This window comes from Triturus cristatus, chromosome 7 (assembly GCF_964204655.1).
Source record: "Triturus cristatus chromosome 7, aTriCri1.1, whole genome shotgun sequence".
Classification (NCBI taxonomy): Eukaryota; Metazoa; Chordata; class Amphibia; order Caudata; family Salamandridae; genus Triturus; species Triturus cristatus.
In genome coordinates this window covers 1,561,060,043-1,561,086,194 of record NC_140590.1, presented here as the reverse complement: position 1 = coordinate 1,561,086,194, position 26,152 = coordinate 1,561,060,043, and the positions used below count along the sequence as shown (strand labels likewise).

At 45.6% G+C, this 26,152-nt stretch overlaps 1 protein-coding gene across 2 annotated transcripts in view; it reads left to right on the top strand.

The window, feature by feature from the left end:
- Positions 1-26,152, top strand: part of PCIF1 (phosphorylated CTD interacting factor 1) — a 157,653-nt gene that overhangs the window by 35,684 nt on the left and 95,817 nt on the right. For both annotated transcript variants that reach the window (XM_085619370.1, XM_085619371.1), the window contains exons 4-5: positions 200-337; positions 638-801. In XM_085619370.1, coding sequence (XP_085475496.1) covers positions 200-337; positions 638-801 — 302 coding nt within the window. The remainder of the gene's footprint in view (positions 1-199; positions 338-637; positions 802-26,152) is intronic.

Here is a 26,152-nt window from a genome sequence, read left to right as displayed (position 1 = left end):
AGTTGAACTAATGTAATGCTTCATTTCTTCTTTGTCAAAGTTAGAATTTCCCGACATTTTGCTTCCCGTCTGTCATAGTCTGATGTAACATTGTCTTTCCTCTTATCGGCCTTGGGGATTACTTCCATGTTGTATTTGCTCTGTTTTTTTGTTCATGGTTGTGGGACGTTGATTTATTGCACATAATGTCTCACTACAGTCGGATCCCCTGGGGTTGAATGCAGCTCCAATGCCCACTGAGGGAGCTGTTGTTGAGAGTCCTGTGGACCTGAAACAACGGAAGAGAAAGCTGTCTGAGGAGCTCCCACCAAGTGGGAATAGTGTGAAGAAGATTAAGGTGAGTTTAGACTTGGTGCCCATGCTTCCAATCCTTCTAAACTGCTGCCAGTCTTGTTATGCTCCCACCCACCATTTAAGAAATTGATTCTTGTGGCTCACTTTTATCTATGCCTTCTTTTGAATAGCCTTCCATACTTCTCTGCACCTTCTAACACTTTAAGTTAAGACCAATTCCCCCCAGCTTGTACTAACCTTTTTATGTTCTTCACACTTCTATTCTTCTTCTTGCCTGCACTACTCTCTATTCACCACACCAAAACGTTGCCTCTGTGGTGATCGCTGTTCAATTTCTCATCAGGTTGATGTGACTCCACCAACGCCGACCGTCGCATCTCCGACTCCTACAACACCAACATCTCAGACTGTCCCCAGCTCTCCAAGTGTCCCTGGGACTCCAGTCTTTAAGGTTTGGGGAGCTTCCCAAGAAGATAAGCAACAAGCGGCTCTCTTGCGGCCTTCGGAGTAAGTATTTGTATTCCTGCAGTGTAGCACCATGGTGTAAGGCCTATAAGAGAGCACAAGAGAGGTCTGAGTTAGCCTCTTCTTGGGTCTGAATGTTAAGAAATGTTTCAATGTCTGTTAGAGAGGAAGGAGGTCTTGGGTAGCTCAGGCTACTCACTGTGCACTTGTTTTGACCTAAGGCTCTTTATAACAGTGCTTGTAACAACGGAGAGAGAGAGAGAGAGACGGTGTTGCCTTTTAGTTGGTGTTAACATTTTTGCTCTGAGTCCCGGGGCAGTCTGTGGTTATTACACTGAGGGAATGTAGAATATGGCCTGCTGTTTTTTCCTCCCTGACTATTATATCCCAAAAATCTAGTTATTGTTTCTGTCTCTAATGATGACTCCAGAAAGGATCATACTTCTGCCACTAATACTTCTCATTTTAATCTTGTAAATCTGATTGTTTTCTGACACATATATCAAAAATCTGAGTTAACCACACACTATACACTATTACCTGTAGCCTGCACACAATTAGCCTGCACACAATTAAACCACTTAATGTATCTTTATTTTTTATAGTAATCGTCTAATCTTTAGTGGCCTTTGCACTTTCTTTGCAGGGAGTATGTTGTGTTTTATAAACTTATTTAAACACTTGGCAAACAGTAGCAGGAACTAATGTTGGCTGGTATATATTTGGCAGTAGTTACTGGGAAGTGTCTTATGGAACGCAGGGGCACCACTGTTTAGTGCTATAATAGGTAGTATTTACTGGCTGGTATCTTAAATTAGTACTGTTGTTTACCATTTGATTTGCGGACTACTAATATTATTCTCCTCCAACTGGATAACTAGTTAGCCTATTTTGGAACCAGACTCTACAGGAGTAACAAAGTTGAGAACTTAACTTTGTCTCTATGAGGTGGTAGTGGATAGAGACTAAGATACCGCGTGTCACAGGAAATAATACACACTAAACTGAAGTTCAGTTACTGGTGTAACTTCTAAAAATGACTTTATTAATATATAATTAAATAAGGCCAGTTAAAATGTACCTTAAAAACTAGCTGGTGCCAGCATCATAGGGTTGAGATACAACCGCAAATGATTTACATGCCAGATACCAGAACATAAATTATGTAGGAGCCTTTGGTAACATTGGGTTGTTGGTGAACTCTTGAATTGTTCTATGGCTTGATTTCCAGGCATTTTAGGGACCATTCTTGTAAACCAATGTTAAGTGTCCAGCTCGTTGTGAACGGTCTTCCCTCTGATCAGGTATCTCTAGCTCTGGATAGTAGATGAAATTTCCGGTAAAATAAAAAAAAAACCCGTCCAAAAAGTCCCTGTTCCTAAAAAGCACTCCACTAAATAGGAATGCGTGCCCCACCCCGGTTACGAAGATCGTAGTCCAGTGTTCCAAGGCCTGTTCTCCGGAATTACGTCCTTAATAGGGCTTCATGAGGGGGACAGTCAATGTTTCCAGTAGGGCTGAGCGAAGTGAACTACCAGCTATGCTCCCATTAGGAATCACAGTCTATCCTGAGCTTCACTGTGAGACAAAAGGTGGAGCAGATTAACATCCGAGAAAATGTCTGCCAGGTGTACCAAATTTTAGGGGCCTTACTCTGATATCGGTACCGTCTGTGCCTCTCTTTCCTCTCTGCTCCCCTCCTGATTTGATCTGTGGTCTCCCAGAGCTGCACTTGCTGTGATCCCCCAGCAAAAGCAGCCTGGAATTCCTTTAAGACACTTTTGTTAACCACTGTTGCTACATCATAGCAATGAGTTACCAGATTTAGACTCTGGCATTCACACTAGTAGGGCTAGGTGAGAACTATGAATAACATATAGAATTATAGATGGGTAACAGTGCGTAAGAGGGTTTTTTTTTTTCTTTTATTTTTAGCCGGGGTTCCAAGTGACATAAATAGACAAGGAGAGCCAAGCACAAGTTGTCTGTTATGTCACTTGGGACCATAAGGATATCCATCTATAATATTATGTGGTATACTTCCCCCTGAAATGATATGTTCCTGCTTTCAACTGCTAAGCTAACATGACCTTTCTTTCCTGTCGCAAATGTGAAAACAAAACCTGGCCTCCTGCCACACACCTCCACCCCTCTTTGTGCCTTCCCTACCCTTCCTCATCAAAGCTTTGCTCTCTATTCTCCATCAGAGCACAGCCAGCGCTGCACTAACATGCTCTCAGAGAAAATTGTGTTGTAATCACATCATGACACTGGAACAAGAAGTCAGTTACACAGCTTTATTTGTCATGGCACACAGCATCAGCGAGCCGCATCCTTCAGCCAGCAGCCGCTTAACTGACAGGACGTGAGCGCACCTTCAACAACATCAAACATCGGCACTGTCAACATTCCACCGTGACGCGAGGCGCGCGACCACAGTGTCAGGAAGATTATAACATACCCCCCTTTCCTCTACACGCAGGTAGAGCAAATGAATAGAGAATAAAAGGGAAGGGAAGAGCGAAAGAAGAACAGGGGCAGACAGAGACAAGGAAGCTAGGCAGGGAGCAGTGAGAGCAAAACAACACAACCACCTCACTAAAAACAAGAGCTGATGATAATACTAATAGCAAATTGCCCCACCATGAAATCATGCAGATGTTGGGGAAGTCTCCTGACCCGTAAGGGTCTTTGACACGGAAGTGTGTCTTGGGGACCATGAGACTCAGGATTATCAGCATTGGACCTTTGGCTACTACTCAAATTGTTACCGCTGGGACCTGGCACTCTCATCTCTGCACCAGAGCAAGCACTGTTGAGCAATTGATGATCATGAGCCAACATGTAACCTGAACATAAATTCCTTTTGACAATGGCTTTGGGAGATTGGTCTCGTGAGCGATACTTGGCTACTCTGCGTAAGTTCCAGTTTTTCTCCATTGGCCAACACAACATAGAAAGGATGCACCTCCTGAGCTTTGAAAGGACCACAAAACTTGCATAGACCTTTGACCCATCGACCAGATCTGACTTTGACCCAGTCACCCACACGAAGGTTGACCTAAGGCTTCTCTTGGGAGTGTTCAAGGGAGGATGCGTGCATGGGAGTACTCTTATCACTTCCACTCACATTCTTCCCTTCTAACAACTCACTGACCCATGGGGGTACTAACTTGGAATATGGTTTTCTACCTCACATGGCAATGAAGGGAACTACCCCAGTGGTGGAATTTTCAGTGGTGCGGTAAGCCCACACTAATTCATTTAAGGTCTCATCAATGTCAAGATTATTGGTGAGAGCAAGACTAATAGCTCCGTTAATCATACGGTTGGCTCTTTCTACGATCCCATTGGATTGAGGGCTGTACAATGTGGTGAGGGAATGTTTAATACCAAACTCACGAAGAAACTCACCCATTTCATTTGAAGTTAATTGGGTGCCGTTGTCTGTAATAAGGATAGTGGGAAAACCTTCCTCTTTGAAAATGGTGCGTAGCACTTTAATGGTGACTCTAGTGGTAATCTCAGGAAGCAGATACACAATAAGCCATCTAGAGTGAACATCCATTATGACCATACCAAATCTCTTACTGGGGTGAACTCCTGGCATGGGTCCAATAAAATCAAGGCAAATACTATGCCAAACCACCCCGGGATCATGGATCGAACTCGGGACAGATTATGGTCCAACCTTAAGTCTCTTCTCACCTTCAAAACATTCACTGCATCTCTCAACCCAATCGACCACTTCACTATCCATGCCTGGCCACCAGAATTCATTCCTCAAACTTTTTTTGTGATAGTCTGCCCTAAGTGTCCTTCATGGGCTAAGTTGAAAAGTCTTTTGCGAATGCCAAACGGGGGAATTATCTTATCGCCACGCATGACAATCTGATCAGCGACAGTGGATAATTAATCAATGACAGCATTAAAGGGTCTAACGCTAATGGGTAAAGTGCTCTTCTTACGTCTGCCTTTCAAAATGAGGTTGAGGACTCCTTTAAGGACCTCCTCTTGAGACATGGCCTCCGCCCATTCTTCTTTACTGACTACACCACAACTCCACTGGACCACGTCATCGACACTGGAGATAGCTCCTTCTCTTTCACTCTGAGACACACCACTTTTGTCCACTTCTTCCCAGTCTAAGGGCAGACGCAACATACAGTCAGCTTGAACATTGCGCCAGCCTGAAATGAACTCGATGTTAAAATTATATTCCTGTAACCTGGAGGCTAAGCGAGCTAGCCTAGCTGACCCTTTTCCTGTTCCACCTGGTGATAAAATTTTTAGTAATGGTTTGTGGTCGGTGCGGAGGAGAAACCTGAGCCCCCACACATGCATCCTGAAGTATTCGTCACCCCATGTGGCTGCTAGGGTTTCTTTCTCTATGACAGAGTAATGCCGTTCGATTGAAGTCAAGGTCCGGGAAGTGAACAGCACAGTTTTTTCTGAGGTACCATCGTTTTGAGACAATACAGCACCTATGCCAGTGTCACTGTCTTCCACAGTAACAATAGTCATAGCGTTAACATCAAAAGGAATCAGAATGCCTGCATTACATATTTCAAGCTTGATGTTTTCAAAACAGTTTTTTTGATCAGTTCCCCAAATGAAGTTGACACCTTTCCTCTCTTCATGTATCATGTGCTTTGTGTTCTGTCCTCGCGTAGAGGATAGTAGAGAGTGTTATATTAATAAATACATATTTTGATATATAACTGCTGTGTGGTTCTCCTTCATTTAGTCATTCTGGAGGTGATATTCTGGTAAAACAAGCTTCTTTACATTCCTTCAAGATTAAGAAGGCTGCTCTCCACTGCTACCATTAGGATCGCTTTCTAAAGGGTATGTTTGACCTCATACATCATAAGGGTGGTTTGGATTGGTACAAGGTGCCCACTTTAATTAGTTGACATCATATACCAGGCCAACTTCTCTCATTGGTGTGCAGCGGTTGGGATTCAAGCTTGCTATTGAGTGATTAACTGAAAACCACTAAAATATTAGGCATATATAATACTGCAAGATTAGAATAAGTAAGTTAAGGGTCTAGCACACCCTTTCTCCAACCTAAGAGAGTTTAGTTCCCACTAGCTTAGTATGTCTTCTAAAGGAGAAGCCGGTGGTTCTCTGCCCTCTAGATACAATGGTCTCTCATTTCAGGATTTGAAAGCCGTGTGTGCTTCTAGGAAGCTGAAGACAGGGAGAAATGCCAACACCCAACGTCTCTTAGATGACCTTTTAAAGACCCCAGGGTCTGAGGAGGTAGAGAGTGGGTGGGGCAGGGAATGAGGACAGGCCAGGAAGTGAAACCTTCTTTGACCTAGAATCAAACCCTGACCAGGAGGATCAAAATGAATGCCCCCTGGACAACTTAGATCTTCCATGAGGTGGGGGAGAAGGCCCCAGTTGTCCACTCTTTACCCATCCAGGAAGAGTGCAGAGTTTACCAAGGAGACTAGATCTCCCTCTACAGCATCTCACCATTCAGGAACTTCTATTGGGACCTCCATATCCCATAAGAGAGAGAGCTCTTATGACAGAGAGTGCCAATTTCTAGAGCTTGAGAAAGTCAAGCTTTGGCTCAGGCAAGAGAAATTGGCACTAGATAAGGAATCCTTAGAACTCCACAAGGCTAGGAAGAGATTGGGACTAGAGTCCCGTGGTGGCAGCAACAGTGTCCCTAGGGTTAAGGACTACACTTATGACCATAGGAACCTGAGCAAGATAGTCCCTCCCTACCATGGTGGGGATGACATCCACAAATGGATAACTGCTTTGGAGAGGGCCTGTAAAGTACAGAGGGTCCCTCAAGAGCAGTGGGCAGCTATCCTGTGGCTCTCCTTTGCTGACAAAGGTAGAGATAAGCTCCTCACTGTTAGAGAAGAGGATGCTGATAATTGTTCAGTCCTGAAGAGTGCTCTCATTGATGGGTTTGGCTTTATCACTGAACAGTACATGATTAAGTTCAGAGACACCCAGAAGGCACATACTCAGGACTGGGTAGACTTTGTAGATTGTGCTACTAAGGCTCTGGAATGCTGGTTACTTGGCAGCAAAGTGGATGATTTCAATGGATTGTACAATTTGATTATGAGGGAGCAGATCCTTAATAATTGCCAAAATCAGTTGTTGCATCAATACCTGGTTGACTCTGATCTGACTTATCCCCAAGAATTGGGAAAGAAGGCAGATAGGTGGGTCAGAACCAAGGTGAAACAGAAAAATCAGAACCAAGGTGGTGACCAAAAGAAGCAAGATGCTAAACCTGCAGATAAGGCTGAGGAGAAGGGTAAAGACCAGAAGTCTTCTTCAGTCCCCCAAAAACCTGCATCTGAGGGTGGGTCAGAATCTAACAAGGGAAAAGGCAGAAAGAAGCCTTGGTGTTTCCTGTGTAAGAAAAATACACATTGACCTAGGGATGCCAATTGTGCCAGTGCCAAGGACCCTCATACCACTACAACTGCCCCCAAGGCAACTGTTCACCCTAGTTCAGCTCCAAGTGGTGGTACAGGGAACAAGGGTATAGTAGGGTTAACTCTGGGTTCTGATATGGGTTCTGTCCTAGTCAGAACTCCAGCTCAGGCTGTTTTAGTCTGTGATGGAGGCATGGATATTGCCTCCCTATTTGTCAGTCCCAGTACCCTGGGTAAATACAGACAACAGCCCTTAATAAATAGTAAGGAGGCCATGGCATGCAGGGACACAAGAGCCAGTATCACAATGGTAACTATGGAACTTGTGAGCCCTGACCAGATCATACTTGGTGAAATGTACCAAGTGACTAATGCTAGCAATGTCAGGACAGACCATTCTTTGGCAGTTGTTAATTTCAGCTGGGTAGGGGTAACTTGCCCTAAGAAGGTTGTGGTTAGCTCAGACATCCCTGTGGAATGCTTGTTGGGCAATGATTTGGAAACTTCAGCCTGGGCTGAAGTGGAACTCGACACATGCAGCAATGTTGGGCGTCTCTGCAGATGTGTTTGCTGTGACCAGGTCACAGGCAAAAATGTCTTCCACTGAACAGGCCCTGGATCCTGGAAAAATGGACCAGGTGCCTTCCAAGAGATGGAGAATTAGGGGTAAGGCAGTGTCTCCCCCCCAGACTCAGTGAGGATCAGTCTCCTGAGGAAGATGATCCAAGTCCCTGTGAAGGAACTGTCTCAGAGGAACTTGAACCTGATCAGGTTGAGTTCTTGAGGACAGGGGGCCCTTCCCGTGCAGAGCTGAGTCAGGAGCAGCACAGCTGCCCCTCTCTTGAACCCCTCAGACAGCAAGCTGCTGCTGAGGCTGCTGGGAGTGCCAGTGGGTCCCACAGGATCTACTGGGAAGAAGAACTCCTTTTACTCAGAGGGTCGAGACCCCAAACCTGGTGCTACCAGGAGGTTGGTTATACCTCTGAAGTTTAGGGGCCTGCTACTGACTGATTTCAGGAAGGTCCTCAATCAGTACAGACATATGTTTTCCCTGGCTCCTAGTCTAACCACTTGGTGTACCCATAAAGTGGACACGGGTGAAAGTCTACCTGTTCAAAACAAGATTTACAGGCAACCTGACCATGTCAGGGACTGCATCAGGACTGAGGTCCAAAAGATGCTGGAATTTGGAGTCATTGAACCCTCAGATAGCCCTTGGTAGTCCTGGTACCCAAACCTCACACCCAGGGTGGTAAGAGAGAGATGAGGGTTTGTGTAGACTATAGGGGGCTCAATGCAGTCACTAGGACTGATGCTCATTCTATTTCTAGGGCAGATGAGCCCATTGATACTTTGGCCTCAGCCAAGTTATTGAGTATATTTGACCTCACAGCTGGATATTGGCAAATCAGACTAGCTGAGAATGCCAAACCCAAAACAGCATTTTCAACCCCTAGTGGGCACTATCAATTTGTGGTAATGCCCTTTGGCTTGAAAAATGCACCTACCACATTTCAAAGGTTGGTGAATAAAGTTCTCACAGGCCTGGAAGACTATAGTACAGCTTATCTTGATGATATTGCTGTCTTTAGTTCCACCTGGGAGGATCACCAGATCCACCTAAGAAATGTTCTGGAGGTCCTGCAAAAGGCCTGTCTCACTATCTAGGCCACCAAGTGCCAGATAGGGCAGAGTTAAATTGTGTATCTGGCCACCTTGTGGGTGGAGGTCGGGTTCGACCATTGCAAAGCAAAATACAGACCATCATGGACTGGGTTGCTCCAACTACCCAGACTCCGGTCAGAGCTTTCTTGGGCCTGACTGGGTACTACAGGAGGTTTGTCAAATGATGTGGATCCATAGTGACCCCTTTGAATGATCTGACCTCTAAGAGAATGCCTAAGAAAGTTCAGTGGACAGTTAGCTGTCAAAAGGCATTTGATGACCTGAAGCAAGCGATGTGCACTGCTCCCATTCTGCAAAGTCCTGACTATTCCAAACAATTCATTGTTCAAACTGATGCATCTGAGTTGGGGGTAGGGGCTTTGTTATCACAACTGAATGAAGAGGGTCAGGATCAGCCAGTAGCATTTATAAGCAGACGGCTGACCCCCAGAGAGAAACGTTGGTCAGCTACTGAGAGAGAAGCCTTTGCTGTGGTTTGGGCTCATGTCCTTTCATTTGGAAGGGGGGGGGGGGGTGCAGGAAAGTAGGATCTGCTTCTTATGGTTACCCCCACGTTTTGCTTGATATCTCACTGTTTTTGACTAGTCTGACTGGGATCCTGCGAATCAGGAACCCAGTCTATCTGCTTTCTCCCTTAAATGGACATACCTGTACTTTGGTACACTGCAGATTGGATACTGGAGAACCCTTATCAGTCTCTAGTATATGGTACACATGTACCCAGGGCATAGGTACCCCAGAGGCCTCTCATGGGCTGAAGCATGTATTATGCCATCCATGAGAGGCCATGCTAAATGGAATTCTAGGTCTGCTAGTGCAGCCTGTGTAAGCTGGTGCTTACACCAATTACTTTAGATATAGGTTCACTATATCTATTGGTCACTACACTTAAAACTTATAAGTCACCCCTATTGCAGGCCTTAACAATCCTGAAGGCAGGGTTCTGGGTTTTATGTGAGAGGGTGCCCCTGCATGAGCAGAGTTTCTCGGCAGCCTTTGTAGACCATTCTCCCGGATTGTCTGTGACTCAGCCGGACATATAGGTAGAGGTGCATTATATCCTTGCGGTAAATGCTATCTCGAAAACGACTGCATAGAAACATATCGTGTTTGGTATCAAACACCTTGGAATCGTACCACCACAAAAGTAACTGGTGTAGGAGGTATGATTCCACCCTTCTGAAGCGAGCTTCGTGGGGTCACTGGTCTAACCGGTGCCAGTCTTCTCGACCCGGACCGCACAAAATGGATGCTGCCAACCAGAGACACATTTCTGCCCTCCTGCTGCTGAGCCAAGCTCGAACAGAGGAAGGCAGCACAATAGGCATCCCGTCACAGGAAAGTGTAACCACCTTCCAGACAGGATTCAATATATTGGGGCTGGGTGGGTGCACTCTGAGAGTGCCTGAAAGTCTTCACTTGGACCACATTTGGTGTCCCTGTGCATAGTCCAGCTCAACCCAGTTCAGGGAGCCATTGACTCCTGCTCTGACGCGAAACTGGACAAAGGACATGGGTGTAACCACCTCTCTCTCCTGCCCCTCCCCTTGGAGGATCCCCTGAATCATTCCGACCCTCTCCCGTGGGTACAAAAGGGCTTACCTGGCTGTAAGACTTTAGATTTTACGTGGACAAGATTCTACAAGAAGAAACCACTAACCTTCGACCATCTGGCCGCTCTGAACTTCGCTGGACCTCGACTGGGCTCGACTTCGTCCCCCTTTCCATCCGAAGCTTAGTTTGTGCCTTTGCTCCATACAGGCTCCGTGCAGGAACTGTGGTGCACTCAAGATAACTGAAGAATCTCCCTTGGAGTGAAGGAGTCACTCCCCTGCATGCGCAGGCACCTAACCGCAACTGACCGGTCTGCTGCTCCTGAGGACTGAAGATTTCAGCAACACAGGAGGTGGGTTTCTGAAGGTCCCTGAGGTTAACCTGCCCTCTCACCGAGTTCGAGGCTAGTATCCCTCGTGGGGGCTGCGTAACCCAAACCCCTGTGTACCGTGTCCATTTGCAATTGCATATGCTTGTTGGCGATTCCCGAGTTTGTGCATTGGACTCCGTGTAGTCCTGACCCTAAGCAGTATTTGCACCAAAGAATTCCGGCCTCCTCGCACCGAGTGCTCCGTGGGCTGGTACATTGCGACTCCTGGTCATTCGGCTTGTGGGTCCTCCTGAGGGTCATCTTGATGATTGTTCTCGAGCTTTCCTGGTTGCTCCAGATGTGCCCTGACACTACATTGCCTGGGGAGTCGCCTGGACCTTGCTGGTCCACACCGTAACCTGCTTGACCTTCCTGCGTGGGTTGCTTTTGCTAAGGCTTGTTGGTGCTCCCGCCGGACACCGACCCCTGAGCACTCGACATCCTTCGTGGGACACATCACCTTCGGCTCCTGGTCGCCCTCGACGTCTCCTGGTCCTCGTGGCTGCAGAGTCCAGCATCCCTTCTTCACAGCTGAAGCACCCGACATCGGTGTGCATTCGTCTCCCGAGCCCCTAGTCACTTTGAAGTGACCCAGACTCTGTCCCCTCTGCTTTCAGGTTCCTTCCTTCCAGAATCCAGGCTTGGATTCCCCCGGACCCTTTTCACCTTCATGGCAGCAGTACTTCTTTGCAGCTCTCTCCATTGGGAACAACTGCAGTTTCCGATGCCACTTCAGACCTATGCACTCCTCTGGGATAGGTAACTCAGGTACTTTGGTATCCACGGGTGGGGTGGCTCTTCAAACTCTTTAAGTTCCAAGGGATTCGCTCGAAGTCCTCCTAGAAGGGCCTTAAACTTTAAAAGTGTAACCACGACTTCCCCATAGAATTGTATGGAACCCGCGGTCGTGTTCCCACACTGCACCCGGCCTCCGTGGGGTCCCTGTCTACTCACCTTGGGTGGTTCTTTGGGGTCCCAGCAATTCTACGTGCTCCAGACCTTGTCTTGATCTCAGTCGTGACTGTTATACCACTATTGTAGTATATGGTTTGGTCTCTACGTGGAGCCCACTTTGTATTGTGCTACTTACAACTGTTCTGTTGATCTTGTATTGTGTGCTTTGTGTTCTATCCTCCTCTAGAGGATAGTAGAGAGTGTTATATTAAGAAATACATATTTTTATATAACTACTGTGTGGTTCTTCTTTATTTAGTCATTCAGGAGATGATATTCTGGTAAAACAAGCTGCTTTACATTCCTTCAAGATTAAGCCTGAAGGCTGCTCTACACAGCTACCACTAGGATAGCTTTCTAAAGGGTATCTTTGACCTCATACATCATGAGGGTCGTTTGGACTGGTACAAGGTGCCACTTTAATTAGTGGACAGCATATACCAGGCCAACTTTTCACACCGATCCCCATCTCAGAGATCGACTCCGACCAGGAGGGAGACATTCCACATGGACAATGTACCCTGAGTAAAGATCCCCCCTCGTCCCAAAATCCAACTCCACATAAAAAGAAGGCTCTGGTCCAACTCACACCCTCGGTCCGCGGTCTGCACTGAGACCATGCTTCCAACGACCCGCCTTCTGGCTTGGCGCCGAAGCCTACTAAAAAGCCTTCCTGCTCCGAAAAGACTCACCTCAAATTGAGCTCCGAGCCCAGACCTTCAGAGTCGAAACACAAGTCCGGCTCCGACCCCGACCCACACCATTCGGCACCGAAACACGCTTTGGATGCGAAGACACCAATTCCTAAGACTCCGGCACTGAAACTTTAGGCACCGAAACAGTCAGAGGTGCTGAAATCACCAAAAAAGCACAGTTTTGACCCTCCCATCCATAAACCGTATTTGAAACAGAAAGTGCTGTATATTCACCCACAGACTGGACATTTCACCACTAAAGTGACTTTAAAAAAGACTGATACAGAAGAGGAATATCACATTCCTTTGAAGAAAAGAACTGTTGGAACTAAACCTTCCTCTCCTCCTCGTCCTTTTCCATCACCTCGTTCCCCTCATTTTCAACCAATTTCACCTGTGCATTCACCATCACATACACCTGACAACCAGGAGGATGGGGATGGCAGTGGGGATAGGGATGATGATCAGCCACTACAAGACCAATGGGATGACTACAACACCAATTCGCCCACAGGCAATGATCCCGACCGGTACCCTAACAAGCCCTCTCTACCGGATGACAGTGTAGGCTATTTTGAATTCCTGGGTAGAGCTGCCAACTACCATGGGGTGAAGCTACCTAAAGAATCCTTAGAAGAGGATTTCCTCTTTGAAACCCTTAGTAGTACGCAAAAGTCATCACACACACTACCCATGCTCAAAGGGATGATCAGGCATGTAGATGACATCTTCAACGACCCTGTCGGGGCTCATATTCTTACCCCCAGGGTAGATAAGAAATACAAGCCAACACCATCGGACCCAGTATATGTAAGGGGACAATTACCATTAGACTCCATGGTTGTGTCCAATGCAAGTAAAAGAGCCAACTCCCAAACTACAGGAGATGCTCCACCCCCGATAAAGAATCCAAACTTATTGATGCTTTGGGGAAAAGGGTGGCCTCTCAGGCAGCAAACGTCGGGCGTATCTCTTAACACTCAGGCATTGCTAGCACGATACGACTGTGTGCACTGGGACGAAATGGAGCAATTAATCTAATTTTTACCCCAGGAAAATAGATCTAAAGCACTAGACCTAGTGCATGAAGGACAACCTATTTCTAACAACGCAATCAGATGCTCCCTAGATGCTGCAGATACTGCTGCTAGAGCTGTAAACACCAGCGTCCTTTTAAGGAAACAAGCCTGGCTTTGCATATCTGAGTTCAAACCCGAAGTTCAAACCTCCATATTGAATACACCCTTTGATAAGGAACACCTATTTGGCCCAGCGGTAGATTCTTCACTAGAAAAAAAGACACTGAAGTGGCCAAATCCATGGGAGCCCTTCAGTCAACACAAAGCCGTGGTTCCTTTTGGCGCTCTTTCTACCGCGGAGGCTCCAAAAGTACCTCTTCTGAGACCACCTGCAAGGGCAATAACCAATCCTCTCACTCTAAGGGTTATTTTAGAGAGGGTTGCAGAGGTAACAATGGCAAAGGCAGGGGTAGGGGTTCAAACCTCCCCCTCCAATACAAAACAGTGACTTGCCTACACTCCCCAAACCCCCCCCCCCCCCCCCCCCCCCGACCACTTAACCCCTGTCGTGGGCAGACTTTCAGATTTTGTACCAATCTGGCAGTCAATAACAACAGACAATTGGGTACTACAAATTATTCATTCTGGTTGCTGCCTGGAGTTCATCAACACTCCTCCAAACAATTCACCGAAGTCACACAAACTTTCACCAGATCACCTACACCCCCTCAAAACAAGAGGTGCAGCATCTCCTTCTAAAAGGGGCTATAGAGCCCGTACCCCCACAACATCACAGGTTGGGCGTGTACTCTTTTTACTTTCTAATACCCCAAAAAGATGGTTCTCTCAGACCAATATTAGATCTCTGAGAACTCAATCTTTACATTCATTTAGATCATTTCCACTTGGTAACACTTCAACAAGTACTACCTCTTCTGCAGAAAGGCGACTTTCTGTCTACTCTAGATTTAAAAGACGCCTATTTTCATATTCCAATCCACCCCGCTAATCGCAAATTCACCACTGCCCCCAAAGTATTCACAAAATGACTTCCGGTAGTAGCTGCTCACCTGAGAAGACAGAGCATCCATGTCTTCCCATACTTGGACGACTGGCTCATCAAAGCCAGTACGTACCAGCAATGACTTCAGCACACTTTCAGAACAATTCCGTTACTACATCAACTAGGGTTCACAATCAATGTGATAAAATCACATCTTCAACCAGCCAATACACAAGACTACCTAGGAGCCACGCTAGATACTCAAAAAGCTCTGGCGTTACCGCACAGCCAGGATTCGCAATATTCAGGTTTTAGTTCTCCAGTTTCAACCCAATCATTGGCTTCCAGTTCGGGTTTTTATGCAACTGCTGGGAATGATGGCATCTTGCATCATAAGCGTCCCCCATGCCAGGCGTAACATGCGTCCACTTCAAGAATGCTTAGCCAGTCAGTTGCACCAGTCAGTGTCTATTAACTGATCTAGTGTTGGTAAGCGGCCATACTTGTCGCTCTCTGCAGTGGTGGAACACACAAAATTTGTCAAAAGGACGGCCTTTTATAGACCCGGTTCCACAGATAGTACTAACGGCGGACGCGCCCCTCACTGGCTGGGGAGCTCATCTCCAACAACACACAGTGCAAGGTCTGTGGAGCCAAGAGCATAAGTTGCTCCACATCAATCATTTAGAGTTGCTTGCAATCTTTCTAGCTCTCAAGGCATTTCAAACTCACTTGGAGGGCAAAGCTGTCTCTGTTTGTACAGACAACATGACCGCTATGTATTACATACGAAAACGGGGGGTGGACACACTCTCTCCAAATGTCCCACGTAGCCCAAGACATCTGGAAGTGGGCCATTCACCACAAACTTTATCTCCTAGCGGAACACCTCCCAGGAATGAACAACCAAATTGCAGATCTCTTCAGCAGGCAGAGGCAGCAACTGCACGAATGGGAACTTCACCCTCAAGTTCTCCACCCATACTTTCAAAGTTGGGGAGTCCCTCACATAGACCTGTTCGCCACACACCAAAACGCAAAATACCGAAGCTTCGCCTGCAGGTACCCACACCCGCAATCCAAGGGCAATGCACTACGGATGAACTGGTCCAGGATATTTTCTTATGCTTTTCCGCCTCTCCCACTCATTCCATAAGTGGTTCAGAAGCTCAGGCAAACATCTCTCACACTAATGCTGGTAGCTCCTACATGGGTACATCAACCTTGGTTCACAACCCCTTTGGAGCTGTCTCTGGTTCAGCATCAAAAGCTGCATTTAACTCTAGTCTCCTCACACAGAGCCATGGAGAAATCAGACACCCAGATCCCAAACAGCTGAACCTCGCGATCTGGCTCCTGAAGTCTTAAAGTGTTTGGTTACTTGAACCTTCCACCATAATGTAGGACTATCATTAGGGAGGCTAGAAGGCCTACCTCAAGAGCCTGTTATGCAGCTAAGTGGAAGCGATTTGTTATTTATTGTGGTAACAATCATATCAACCCTCTTAATGCTTCCATACAAATCATTTGCTATCTGTTACACTTGCAACAGTCAGCATTGGCTTACACCTCCATTAGACTACACCTGGCGGCAATAGCTGCATATCTACAAAATAGACAACATTTGTCGTTGTTTAGAGTAACTGTAATCAAAGCTTTCATGGAAGGACTAAAAAGAGTCATCCCACCAAGACTCCCACCTGCTCCAGTGTGGACTCTTAACATAGTCCTCACAAGATTCATGGGCCCACCTTTTGAGCCCATGCACAAATGTGAACCACAGTTCCTCTCTTGGAAGACCGCTTTCCTCATTGCAATCACTTCATTAAGGAGAGTGAGTGAACTACAGGCATTAACCATACAAGAACCCTGTTTCTTCGTACCAACCCCAAATTTTTACCTAAGGTAGTATCTGCATTTCACATCAATCAGTCAGAAGAATTACCTATATTCTTCCCTCAACCTGATTCAGTTGCAGAACAAGCTCTAAACACCTTAGATGTCAGAAGGGCACTTTTGTACTACAATGAAAGAACAAAATCTTTTCGTAAAACAAAATACATTTTTGTTGCTTTTGTGCCACCACACAAGGGCAATCCTATCTTCAAATCAGGTATTGCAAGGTGGATTGTTAAGTGCATTCAAACTTGCTATGCAAAAGCAAAGAGAACTCTAACTGTACCCCCTAGGGCACATTCCACTCATAAGGTAGGGGCCACTATGGCTTTCTTGGGAAACATTGCCATAGTTGACATTTGCAAAGCTGCAACATGGTCTACACTGCACACATTCCCTAAGCACTATTGTGTAGATGTGTTAGCGAGACAACAATCCAATGTGGGTCAAGCAGTACTTAAAACACTATTTCAGACAACTCCAACAGCTACAGGTTAGCCACCGCTTTGGGAGGATACTGCTATATAGTCTATGCACAGCATGTGATCTACAGTTTACATGCCTCGAACGGATAATGTTACTTACCCAGTAAGCACCTGTTCTTGGTATGTAGAGCTGTAGCTTCACATGCGTCCACCCACCTCCCCGGATACCTGTGGCTGCTGTAGTTCTCTATTAATTGACATACATACGCATGAACATCTCTGTTCTTTACTATTACTCCATTCTCACCCTCTGTGGGAAAACAATCTAACAATGGAGTCGATGCCTATGCGCACTATCACCAAAAGGAGGAGTCACCTACCTCGTGACTAGAAAATACTTCTTCGAAGAAAAACAAAGTGCAAACATCCGGACCCAAGACTAGATGGCGGGCTATGCATAGCATGTGAATCTACAGCTCTACATGCCAAGAACAGATGCTTACTGGGTAAGTAACATTATCCTTTTTAAGTGTCTTCGCGTTTGCCATGAGGCGATCCACAAGCCTGTACCTGTATTCTTGCGGGTCCACTTTTATTGGTATACGCCACTTCAGGCTCTATGATCATATTCCCTGTTTCTTTTAATCACAGTTTGTATTTGCAAAGCTAAAGGGAGAGGCAGGTCTTGTTCTTAGCTGTTCCCTAAGGTTTGAAACACGCTGCCTGTAGCTCTTCATAGCCAAACTATTTTACTACTGTTTCGCAACTGAATACATACCTTTTTACAGCTAATACTGTTTAACTAATTGAAGGTTTTCAGGTCTGCCAGGATGCTTTTCAGGATCACCAAATACCATATAAGTTTCATTACTACGGATCATGAGATACTCCCAAAGGTAGGCACTAGCCCAGGAAGACCTGCTATACAAAGAGAGTTGTTGAAGTGGCTGGTTCATATATGGATCCACTGCCATTGATCAGAGAGGTTTTGTGAGCAAAAGTAAGTGACTGACTGTGCTAGATCTGCCAGACACAGATTTCTCCACAGGTAATAAAAGAAACTACTTGTCGCATGATTTCTGTTGACTAAAATTGTAAAAGTTCTGGAATTAGGACGGGCAACTCATTTGCAATTAGTACATGGGTTCTACTGAGTACACAGCTGTGCCAGAGCATTTTGTATTGTAGATTGGTTTTGGGCTCTTCTCTGTAGTACCGGAATTGTTCAGGTGAAAAATCTAGCTCAAATAAGATTTTGTGTTTGGTGTGAACATTCATGGCCAACTTCCTGAAACATTTCCTTTGAAATGTAAATTAGCAATGAACGTTTTCTACAAAAACGTGTAGAAAATCATCCTCGTACAGATTTCTTTTACTGACTGCTTTCACCCAGTTCATGTGCCCGAAAACTGCTCTATATGACAGTCTTTCTGTATAAAAGCGCTTTGAGATGGGGCAGGCACTTGGTCTTTGCTATGAAGGATCTTGATATTAAAATCACAGATATAAACTTGTTCACGAATCTAATCTAGAAGATAGAAAGCTGAAATTCAATGGTCGGATCCCTGCTTCCCCATGGATACAATACCCTCCTGTACAGGCATCATCAAAGACTCCTTAGCTTCACACAAAAAGCTTTTGAGCCCCTCATTCAGAACTAGGCCACCAAGATAGGCGCAGACAACAAGTTCTTCATTTACAGCATAAAAGAAAGAAGGGGCTATAATATAATTCCTTCATAAGGTTTATGGGACTGTGATCTCTAGAAAAAATTTGCAAACTGCCATTCTGTCCGAGTTCTTGCACTGACTGACTGCAAACGTGTACTGTGCTCTATAAAGAGCTCTATAAAGAGGTTTCAGCCATGTGATCTATTACAGGTACCTGTGGTAAACAATTGTTGTTTTAAGGTAAGTAGCTTCTTTCCCTGATCCCTATCTAGAAGAACATAAAACTGAGCAAAGGTTAGACTAATCCCGATCCTCTCCAGAGCACTGAAAATCCGTGCTTTATTTAAAGAAATCTCAGGATGAGATGGTATTCTCCAATATCTTCACCATAAAAGGCAATATGAAGACCTAGTACCTTCTTGTTGTTGAGCGCTATTTCCGAGCGGCCTTAATCGCCACATAGGGTTCCCAAGATGCTTTTGTGCCTCTGTCTGAGGTCTGTGAGAGAATAACTACTGAAGAAAATTGTGTGAGTTCTTCACTGGTTCAAATGGCAGAAGGAATGACCCTGCCTCTCATCCTTCTGAAGTTAATTGAATTATAGCCATAGAGTTTGGTAATAATAATTGATGTTTAAGCCCCAAGTGATAATTCAGTTTATAACGTGGGTTATCCTTTGTTTACGTATGACATTTACTTCGTGGCATACCTGTGTTGGTTCAATGATCCAAAAGCTACCATGGGCCTCCATTTTGGAGTTTATCACAAATGTAAAAACAAAAGTGTTTAAGTAGCACTTCTGCTGATGTATAACTTGTTTCTAAGAACCTAGATTTGTACAGATCAGATATCTGAATCAGTTACATCAAAAGATATAATAGGAACACACTGTGTAGTCACGTAGCAACCTGGTGTAGAGTACAGTCAGCCTCCAGATCACACCTCAGTGTGGTGAGATGAATGTATTTCATAGCCACTTTGCTATCTCTGTTTTGAGATAATTCAGAGCCCCCTCAGTGCTTTTGTATTCTAAGCCATAGCTACCTCAACGTCTCAATATCAAGATTTGAAAACCAGCCACTGTGCTTTAGTACTGAGTTTCAAGAGCTGCCTCATTACATCAGTGTAAATATATGACCATCATAGCTCGAGGGTGCAATACTCTGCAGCTGATTCAGTTTCTGAACATTAAGACACGTGTGCTGGCTCAGCAGTGAGAGATTTCAGTATGGCCCAGTGCTTTGTCTTCAGATAGGTCCTCAATTTCAGGAAGTCCTACAGCTAGTCCTTTGATTTGAATTAAAAATTTGCGAACATTCGTGACAAGAAATTTCAATTCTATTAAGGACACGGAGGCGAGGATTGTGCTTCTCTATTTCTTTACTGAAATACTCAGCAGCCAATAAAACTCAGTGATAAACAAAAAACTACAGTACCCATGAACACCATATGGGTCACATGTATAACCATAGAGTCTCTGCCTATAAAACTTCTATCCACCGGAGCAGTGTCCTCTTTCTTTTGCAAACTAATATCAGATAAGTCTCTGTACCATTGTCTTGAACACATCATAGCAAGAACTTCTCCTACTCGAACCCTCTGAGACCCAACGAGGCCTAACTTCAACCAGGGACATGGCCCGAAGAACACCGACAGGACCCTGTAGCCAGGAAGAATAGTCTTCACCATGGAAATTCAAACTTTACTTGGAATCTGCACCTGAAAGGAATAGGGAGAGTACCCGTAACACCATACCAGAACTGTTTGAATATACATCAACAGAAGAAGGGCCGGGAAAAGAGAACACGAATTCAGTACAATACATACATTTTCAACACAGCATGTTAAATACATGATAACAACATTTCAGGTGGGATAATCCTCGCCTTCGTGTCCTTAATAGAATTGAATATTCTTGTCACGAATGTTCGCAAATTTTTAATACTATGTCAGGACCGGAGGCTCCGATTATGCTTGTTCAAAGCTTAGCCACCACAACAGAAGCAATATCCACAATTGGTTTGTAATAAAAGGCTTTAAATGTACTCTCCGTAGACCAGTCGGCCGCACTCATAATGTCTGACAGAGTGACACCAGCTAAAAATTCCTTGCATGCCATTGCTCCTCGAGCTGAATGGGCCCCAAATTTTGAATCATTCGATACCTGCTTCGCCCATGAGCCAGAGCATCCATCGTGACGGAGTGGCTGGAGTCACGGGTGAAAGGGTTTCTGAAGGGCAATCAACAATTGACCCGCATATCTGCTCAAAATTCGGCCGTACTTACCTCATAATCCTTGACGCACTGTACAACGCACAACTTCGGATTATTAGGAAATGCTGGATAGGAGACTGAGGAAGTATTACACTTAGTCCTCTGTGAGATAGTGAATGGCACCCCTTCTGGGGAAAAACGACACCCTGCTAAGTCTAGGGCTCGAACATCTGAAACCCTCTTGCAAGAGACAAGGCAAAGTAACATAGTGAGCTTAGCCGATAACTGTTTTCGAGAAAGATATTTGTTAGAAGGCAAAGATTCCAGAAACCTCAGGACAACAGAAACGTCCCATAACTGTGAATACTTTGGGCACGGGGGTTTAACCATCCGAACGCCTCTGAGCAGTTAACACACCAACGGATGCTCACCAAGTGGCTTGCAATCCACGGGTACATGCCCTGCGGAGATGGCTGAACGGAAGTAGACCAAGCCAGAGGATGCCATTGAAGCCATAAAATTTTGCACAGGTAAAAGGAGTTGACAAGGAAACCCAGGAACTCGATCAATTGAGACTGGATCAACATTGATTTCTGTTGGTTCACAATAAACCCGAGACTCTGTAAGAGATTGATTGTCCATTTGAGGTGTAGGATGACTAGTTGGGGACAGTTCGCCATTATGATGATGTCGTCGAGATAGACGATCAGACAAACTCCCCGCGCTCTCAGAGATTCTACCACCGGACGGAGGAGTTTCGTGAAGCACCTCGGTGCTGACGAGAGACCGAACGGGAGAACCCTGTACTCGTAACAGATCCCTTGCCAAAGGAACTGCAGGAACCGTTGATGAGGGGCGAAGATAGGAATGGATAAATACGCGTCCTTCAGGTCCAGACGGACCATCCAGTCCCCTTCTCGGAGGAGATCACGTAAAAGATGGATGCCTTCCATCTTGAAGTGACGCTAGAGTATCCAGGCATTGAAGTCTTTTAAGTTTAAGACGAGTCTGGAACCACCCCCTTTCTTCTCCACTAGGAAGATATTGCTGCGAAAACCGTGAGGGTGGGGAGTCGAAACTACTATGGCCCCTTTCTGAAGCAGAGGGTCTATTTCTGCAGGGATAAAGGTCTGATCGTTTCGGGAAAAAAACATCTTTGGAGGGTGTGTGGCTTGTGAAGTGTGATCGTACAGTTCTAACTTGTACCCCTGCACGATTTCCAAGACCCATGCATCCTGAGAGATCGTGCGCCAATTGTCTAGGAAAAACATCACTCTGCCCCCCAAGATTACCTCTGAACAGGGAAGCCGTCTCACCTGGAGAACCGGAATCCTGTTGTCTGCCTGAATTGCCTCCAAATCTGCCTTTGCGGAATTTATTCCTGGAGCGTCGGGTTGGATAGAAGGAGGAGTTATTGTTTGAGTTGGAGTCTTGATAACCTCCTCGTTGCTGACCGTGCGGGGCGCCTTGATTATAACCCCGGCTGAACGAGTGCCCCCGAAATTGTCCGGCCCTGCCGAAAACCGGGCGGATTGCCCGTCTCAGGGACCCCATGGCTTTATCCAGACCATTGACAGTGGCCACAAATTTCATCAATTACTTTAGGAACGGCTGTCCGAAAAGCAAGCCTTGGGCCAGTGGTCCCGATTCAGAGAGTTCTGCCAATTTGGGATCTAACTTAAACAAAATAGAGCAACGACGCTCCGACGATAGTGCACAGTTGGCATTGCCGAGTTGACAGACTGCCCGCTGGGCCCAACCAATGAGCTCTTCTGGATCAATCCCCAGTCTGGACTCTTTGGCCCTAAAGCCTAGCTCGAGGATTTTCGTCAGGGGTCCGGTCATGTCCAGTAATTTATCCTGACATGACCGCCAAGATCTAATCAGACCCTTTTTTGGGTCCTTTGAATACTTCTTGAGGTAGGGAAGCATGGAGGGATCGACCTCGGGGGTCTCCGCCACCTTACCTGCTAAGTCAGGTCTAGGGCATTCCGACCGAAGTCGCGCCCGTACATCCTAGTCGAAGGCTGGGCGGATATGAGCTTGGACATAATCAGCCACTTCCCGGGGTGGCAGCCACGCGGAAGAATTGGGGTGGACAATTTCGTTGGGCTCAAAGTTGAGTACCTTGGGAGCTGACTAATTCGTGTGTTTTTCTTTTCTTGCTTTCTTGGCGGGTCTAGTAGACTTGCTCCGGCCTATTTTAGTATCTCGCAATTATCTACTGGAACCCACTCGGGTCAGATGGAACTTTTTACTTGCCTGATAGCATGGAGGGAAAATTACCGTTATCACAATTACAGTCTGCAATTTGCCATAATCAAGGACTCGAAACTTAATCTCTTGGCTCTCTGGTTTTTATTATCAACATAAAGATTTGGAGATACAAAGTCCTCAACATGAGGCACAACAAGTACATAGGCACTAAAACAAATGCTACTCTACGAAGAATCCGCATACGGCTAAAAATAACTAAAAGTACAATCTCTAAAAGCATGAGGTAGAACACTACCAAGCAAATGTCGATACTAGGGACACTGAACCATACCATCTCTGTCCCTACTCTGTACTAGGTGACATCCCTACATAGCAATCCCTTGAGACCCTCATCAGAATAAAAGGTGTCAGATCGAAACTTCCTAAGAAGTCCTCACTTAGAGAGCTTGGTCTAAGTTGCCCCCTCTACCCTTCGCCTAGCCGTCCTCTGCTTTGGGCTGCCCCGCTCTGCTCTGCCTCCACCCTCGGGGCGCTGTCCCTAATACAGTACCCCAAGTCTCCGAACACGCCCTTTGCGCCTCCTCTCCTTCCGGGGTCGTCTTTCAGTACTTTTCCACAGAGCGCTGTCCAGTTCCATCGTCCATCGCTTGGCCTTGAGTCCCAGACGCCATCCGCACTAGGAGTTACGATTGGCACATTCCAATACACTCCCATGTCTGGCTTTCTCTACATAATTCAAATTACGAACAAAGAGCTTCTCTACTAACGAGCAACTGTCCTTGCACCTGGGGTGAGATCATGCAAAGCAGACATTCTTCACATCTTTTAAGTTGCAATTTACTACAGCCTAAAACCTCTACTGGAATAAATCCCTTTTGGCCTATTGCCCTTGGCTAACATAAGAAAATACCAGGCCTTTCGCCTCAACGATATATGCGAATTCTGGCCACTACTTCGGTTACACAAGCAGGTTTCAATCACAGTATTGACATTTACGTCTTTCTTTCATGTGTGGTCAACCTAAACAACCTACAGACACGAAGTCTGGGGTACACATTTCTAACACCACATTGCATTTCCCGTAGCTAAACACTATACATTTCTCTAATACGTTTACCATGTGCTTGTACATAGCTAGCACTTCTACTAAAATCGATATAGGTTATACAGTTGTAATACATTGCACACGAAATTCCTGAGTACACATTTGGTTATATACGGGTGCCGACTAACAGTGAATATAACGCACCCCTACAATTCTCAAACTTTTAAACGCTACATCAGTTCCCCCCTTTGATGACATCCGTCATCACACCATTACATTTCCTTCTTCAGAACTGATTTAAACCGTGCTAGTCATAACATTTCCATGTCGGACTCCCTCCAGTTTCTTAAGACTCTCATATTGCTGCTCCTGGAGCTTTGCCAACCTCCTCTCGTTTGCCTTTAGAGCTCTTTCAACCTTGCCTCCTTGATACCACTTCCATGCCTTCACACATCCCCACAAACAGATCACACAAACCACGGCAATAATAATTGGTTTCAACACTGAACCTAGAAATCCCCTTCCCAGATTCGCAAACCAAGTTCCCACTCTTCCAAATCCTAATCCAATCTTCTCCCACACATTCACCTCCGTCAGATCCGTAATCTCCTTGTGAATAGTCGTTATGTTGTCTATGTACTTCCCTATCTCCTTCGAGTTGTCTGGAATATACGTGCAGCATTCCTGAACTTTCAATAATTTGCAGACTCCGCCTTCTTTTGCTAACAACACATCTAAAGCAAGGCGATTCTGCAAAACCATATTCCGGATCGACAACATCTCTCCAGCCACCAATATCAAAGATCTCGCCGTGTTCATAGACAACTCATCAACTACAGTCGCCAACCTTCGGATCTTCACATCATTCAACACCACACCCATACTAGGTATCATTGCTCCGTATATGTCCCCAATCACTGCACCGGCATTTGTAGCCCTACGTTTCCTGGGCGGTCGCTTCGTCTCTAACAACTCCAAGTCCCTTGTGTGATAAATCTTCGGGAATATGATAGCCAAATAGCATACTCCATACCAATTGTCGGGTAGTCTGACATAAGCATTCGTCCCACAAACATAATACACTGTCGGGATTACCTCTACTGGACCTTGCATAAAATTCTTAGCATAAGCTTCCACTGTAAAAGTCTGAGAACAAATGCTATGTCCTACTGCGACCTTCTCCGTCTTGGATTGAGGCCGTGCAATACACAAATTCCCTCTCTGTGCCTCATCCAATGCTATTGGTCCATAACTTCCCTTAGATCTGTGAGCTCTCTCCTCGTCCGTCCAATCTACTGGGCTATCTCCGGTGTGTCGTGTCTCGGTCAACTTTCTATACCTGTCCTCTACTTGGTCTATGAATTTCTTCTCTATCTCTGATAACGCACATGTCAGGTTATTCCTGTGAGCATGCGCCGTATCCAGTTTCACAGTCGGTCTAAAATATTTCAGGAGCCTGTCCTCTTTCTTATCCAGATCATATCTATTCAAATGCTTGATTGCTGGCACCTCGGGAAGTACCGTGTCAAAATTTGAGAAGAAATACTCGAACTGTCTCCTGTCATAAAATAAACTGAGCCATATGCTACAAGAAATCCCATAAGTCAATGGGAGATGATGATACTTGATACCCTCATCCACTGAAGCAGGCAACTGCATGCACACATAACAATCCTTCACATCCATCGCATCAACATACTCATACAGCAACCTTGCATACGCGTTAAGCTTAAAATCACCCTTTGACAAATCCATGTGAAGTCTGCGAACATCTCTCAACTCCGATGATTCCTGTTCGCTAATACTAACACCACTCTGCCCTGGGGTAATAGGTGTGGGTGCTCCCTGAACCTTCCCCTCTTGCCTGTGAGCCACCATGTAGGAACTGATCACTACCGCAAATATGGTGACTACTACAACTCCTATCAATGTGCCTATTATCAGTTTAGCCCTACGATGTGGGCTTACAGGATCTGCCATCTTCGGAATATGTTCAATGTCCAATGCAGTCTCTGAAAGGATAAGTCTCTTTCTCATTAATGTCTCTTTCGTGAACTTAGGCAACCCTCCCTAACTTTCTTCGTTCTACAACGGAAAAAAATCCCTAATTTTGTTCTTCTTCCGCTCGGCTCTAGGTAATCTTCTTCTTAGCTTACAACCTTTCTCAAATCAATCTAACATAAGCGCCGGTCCCAACAGCTCCAGGACTCCCTGCAATATTTCGAG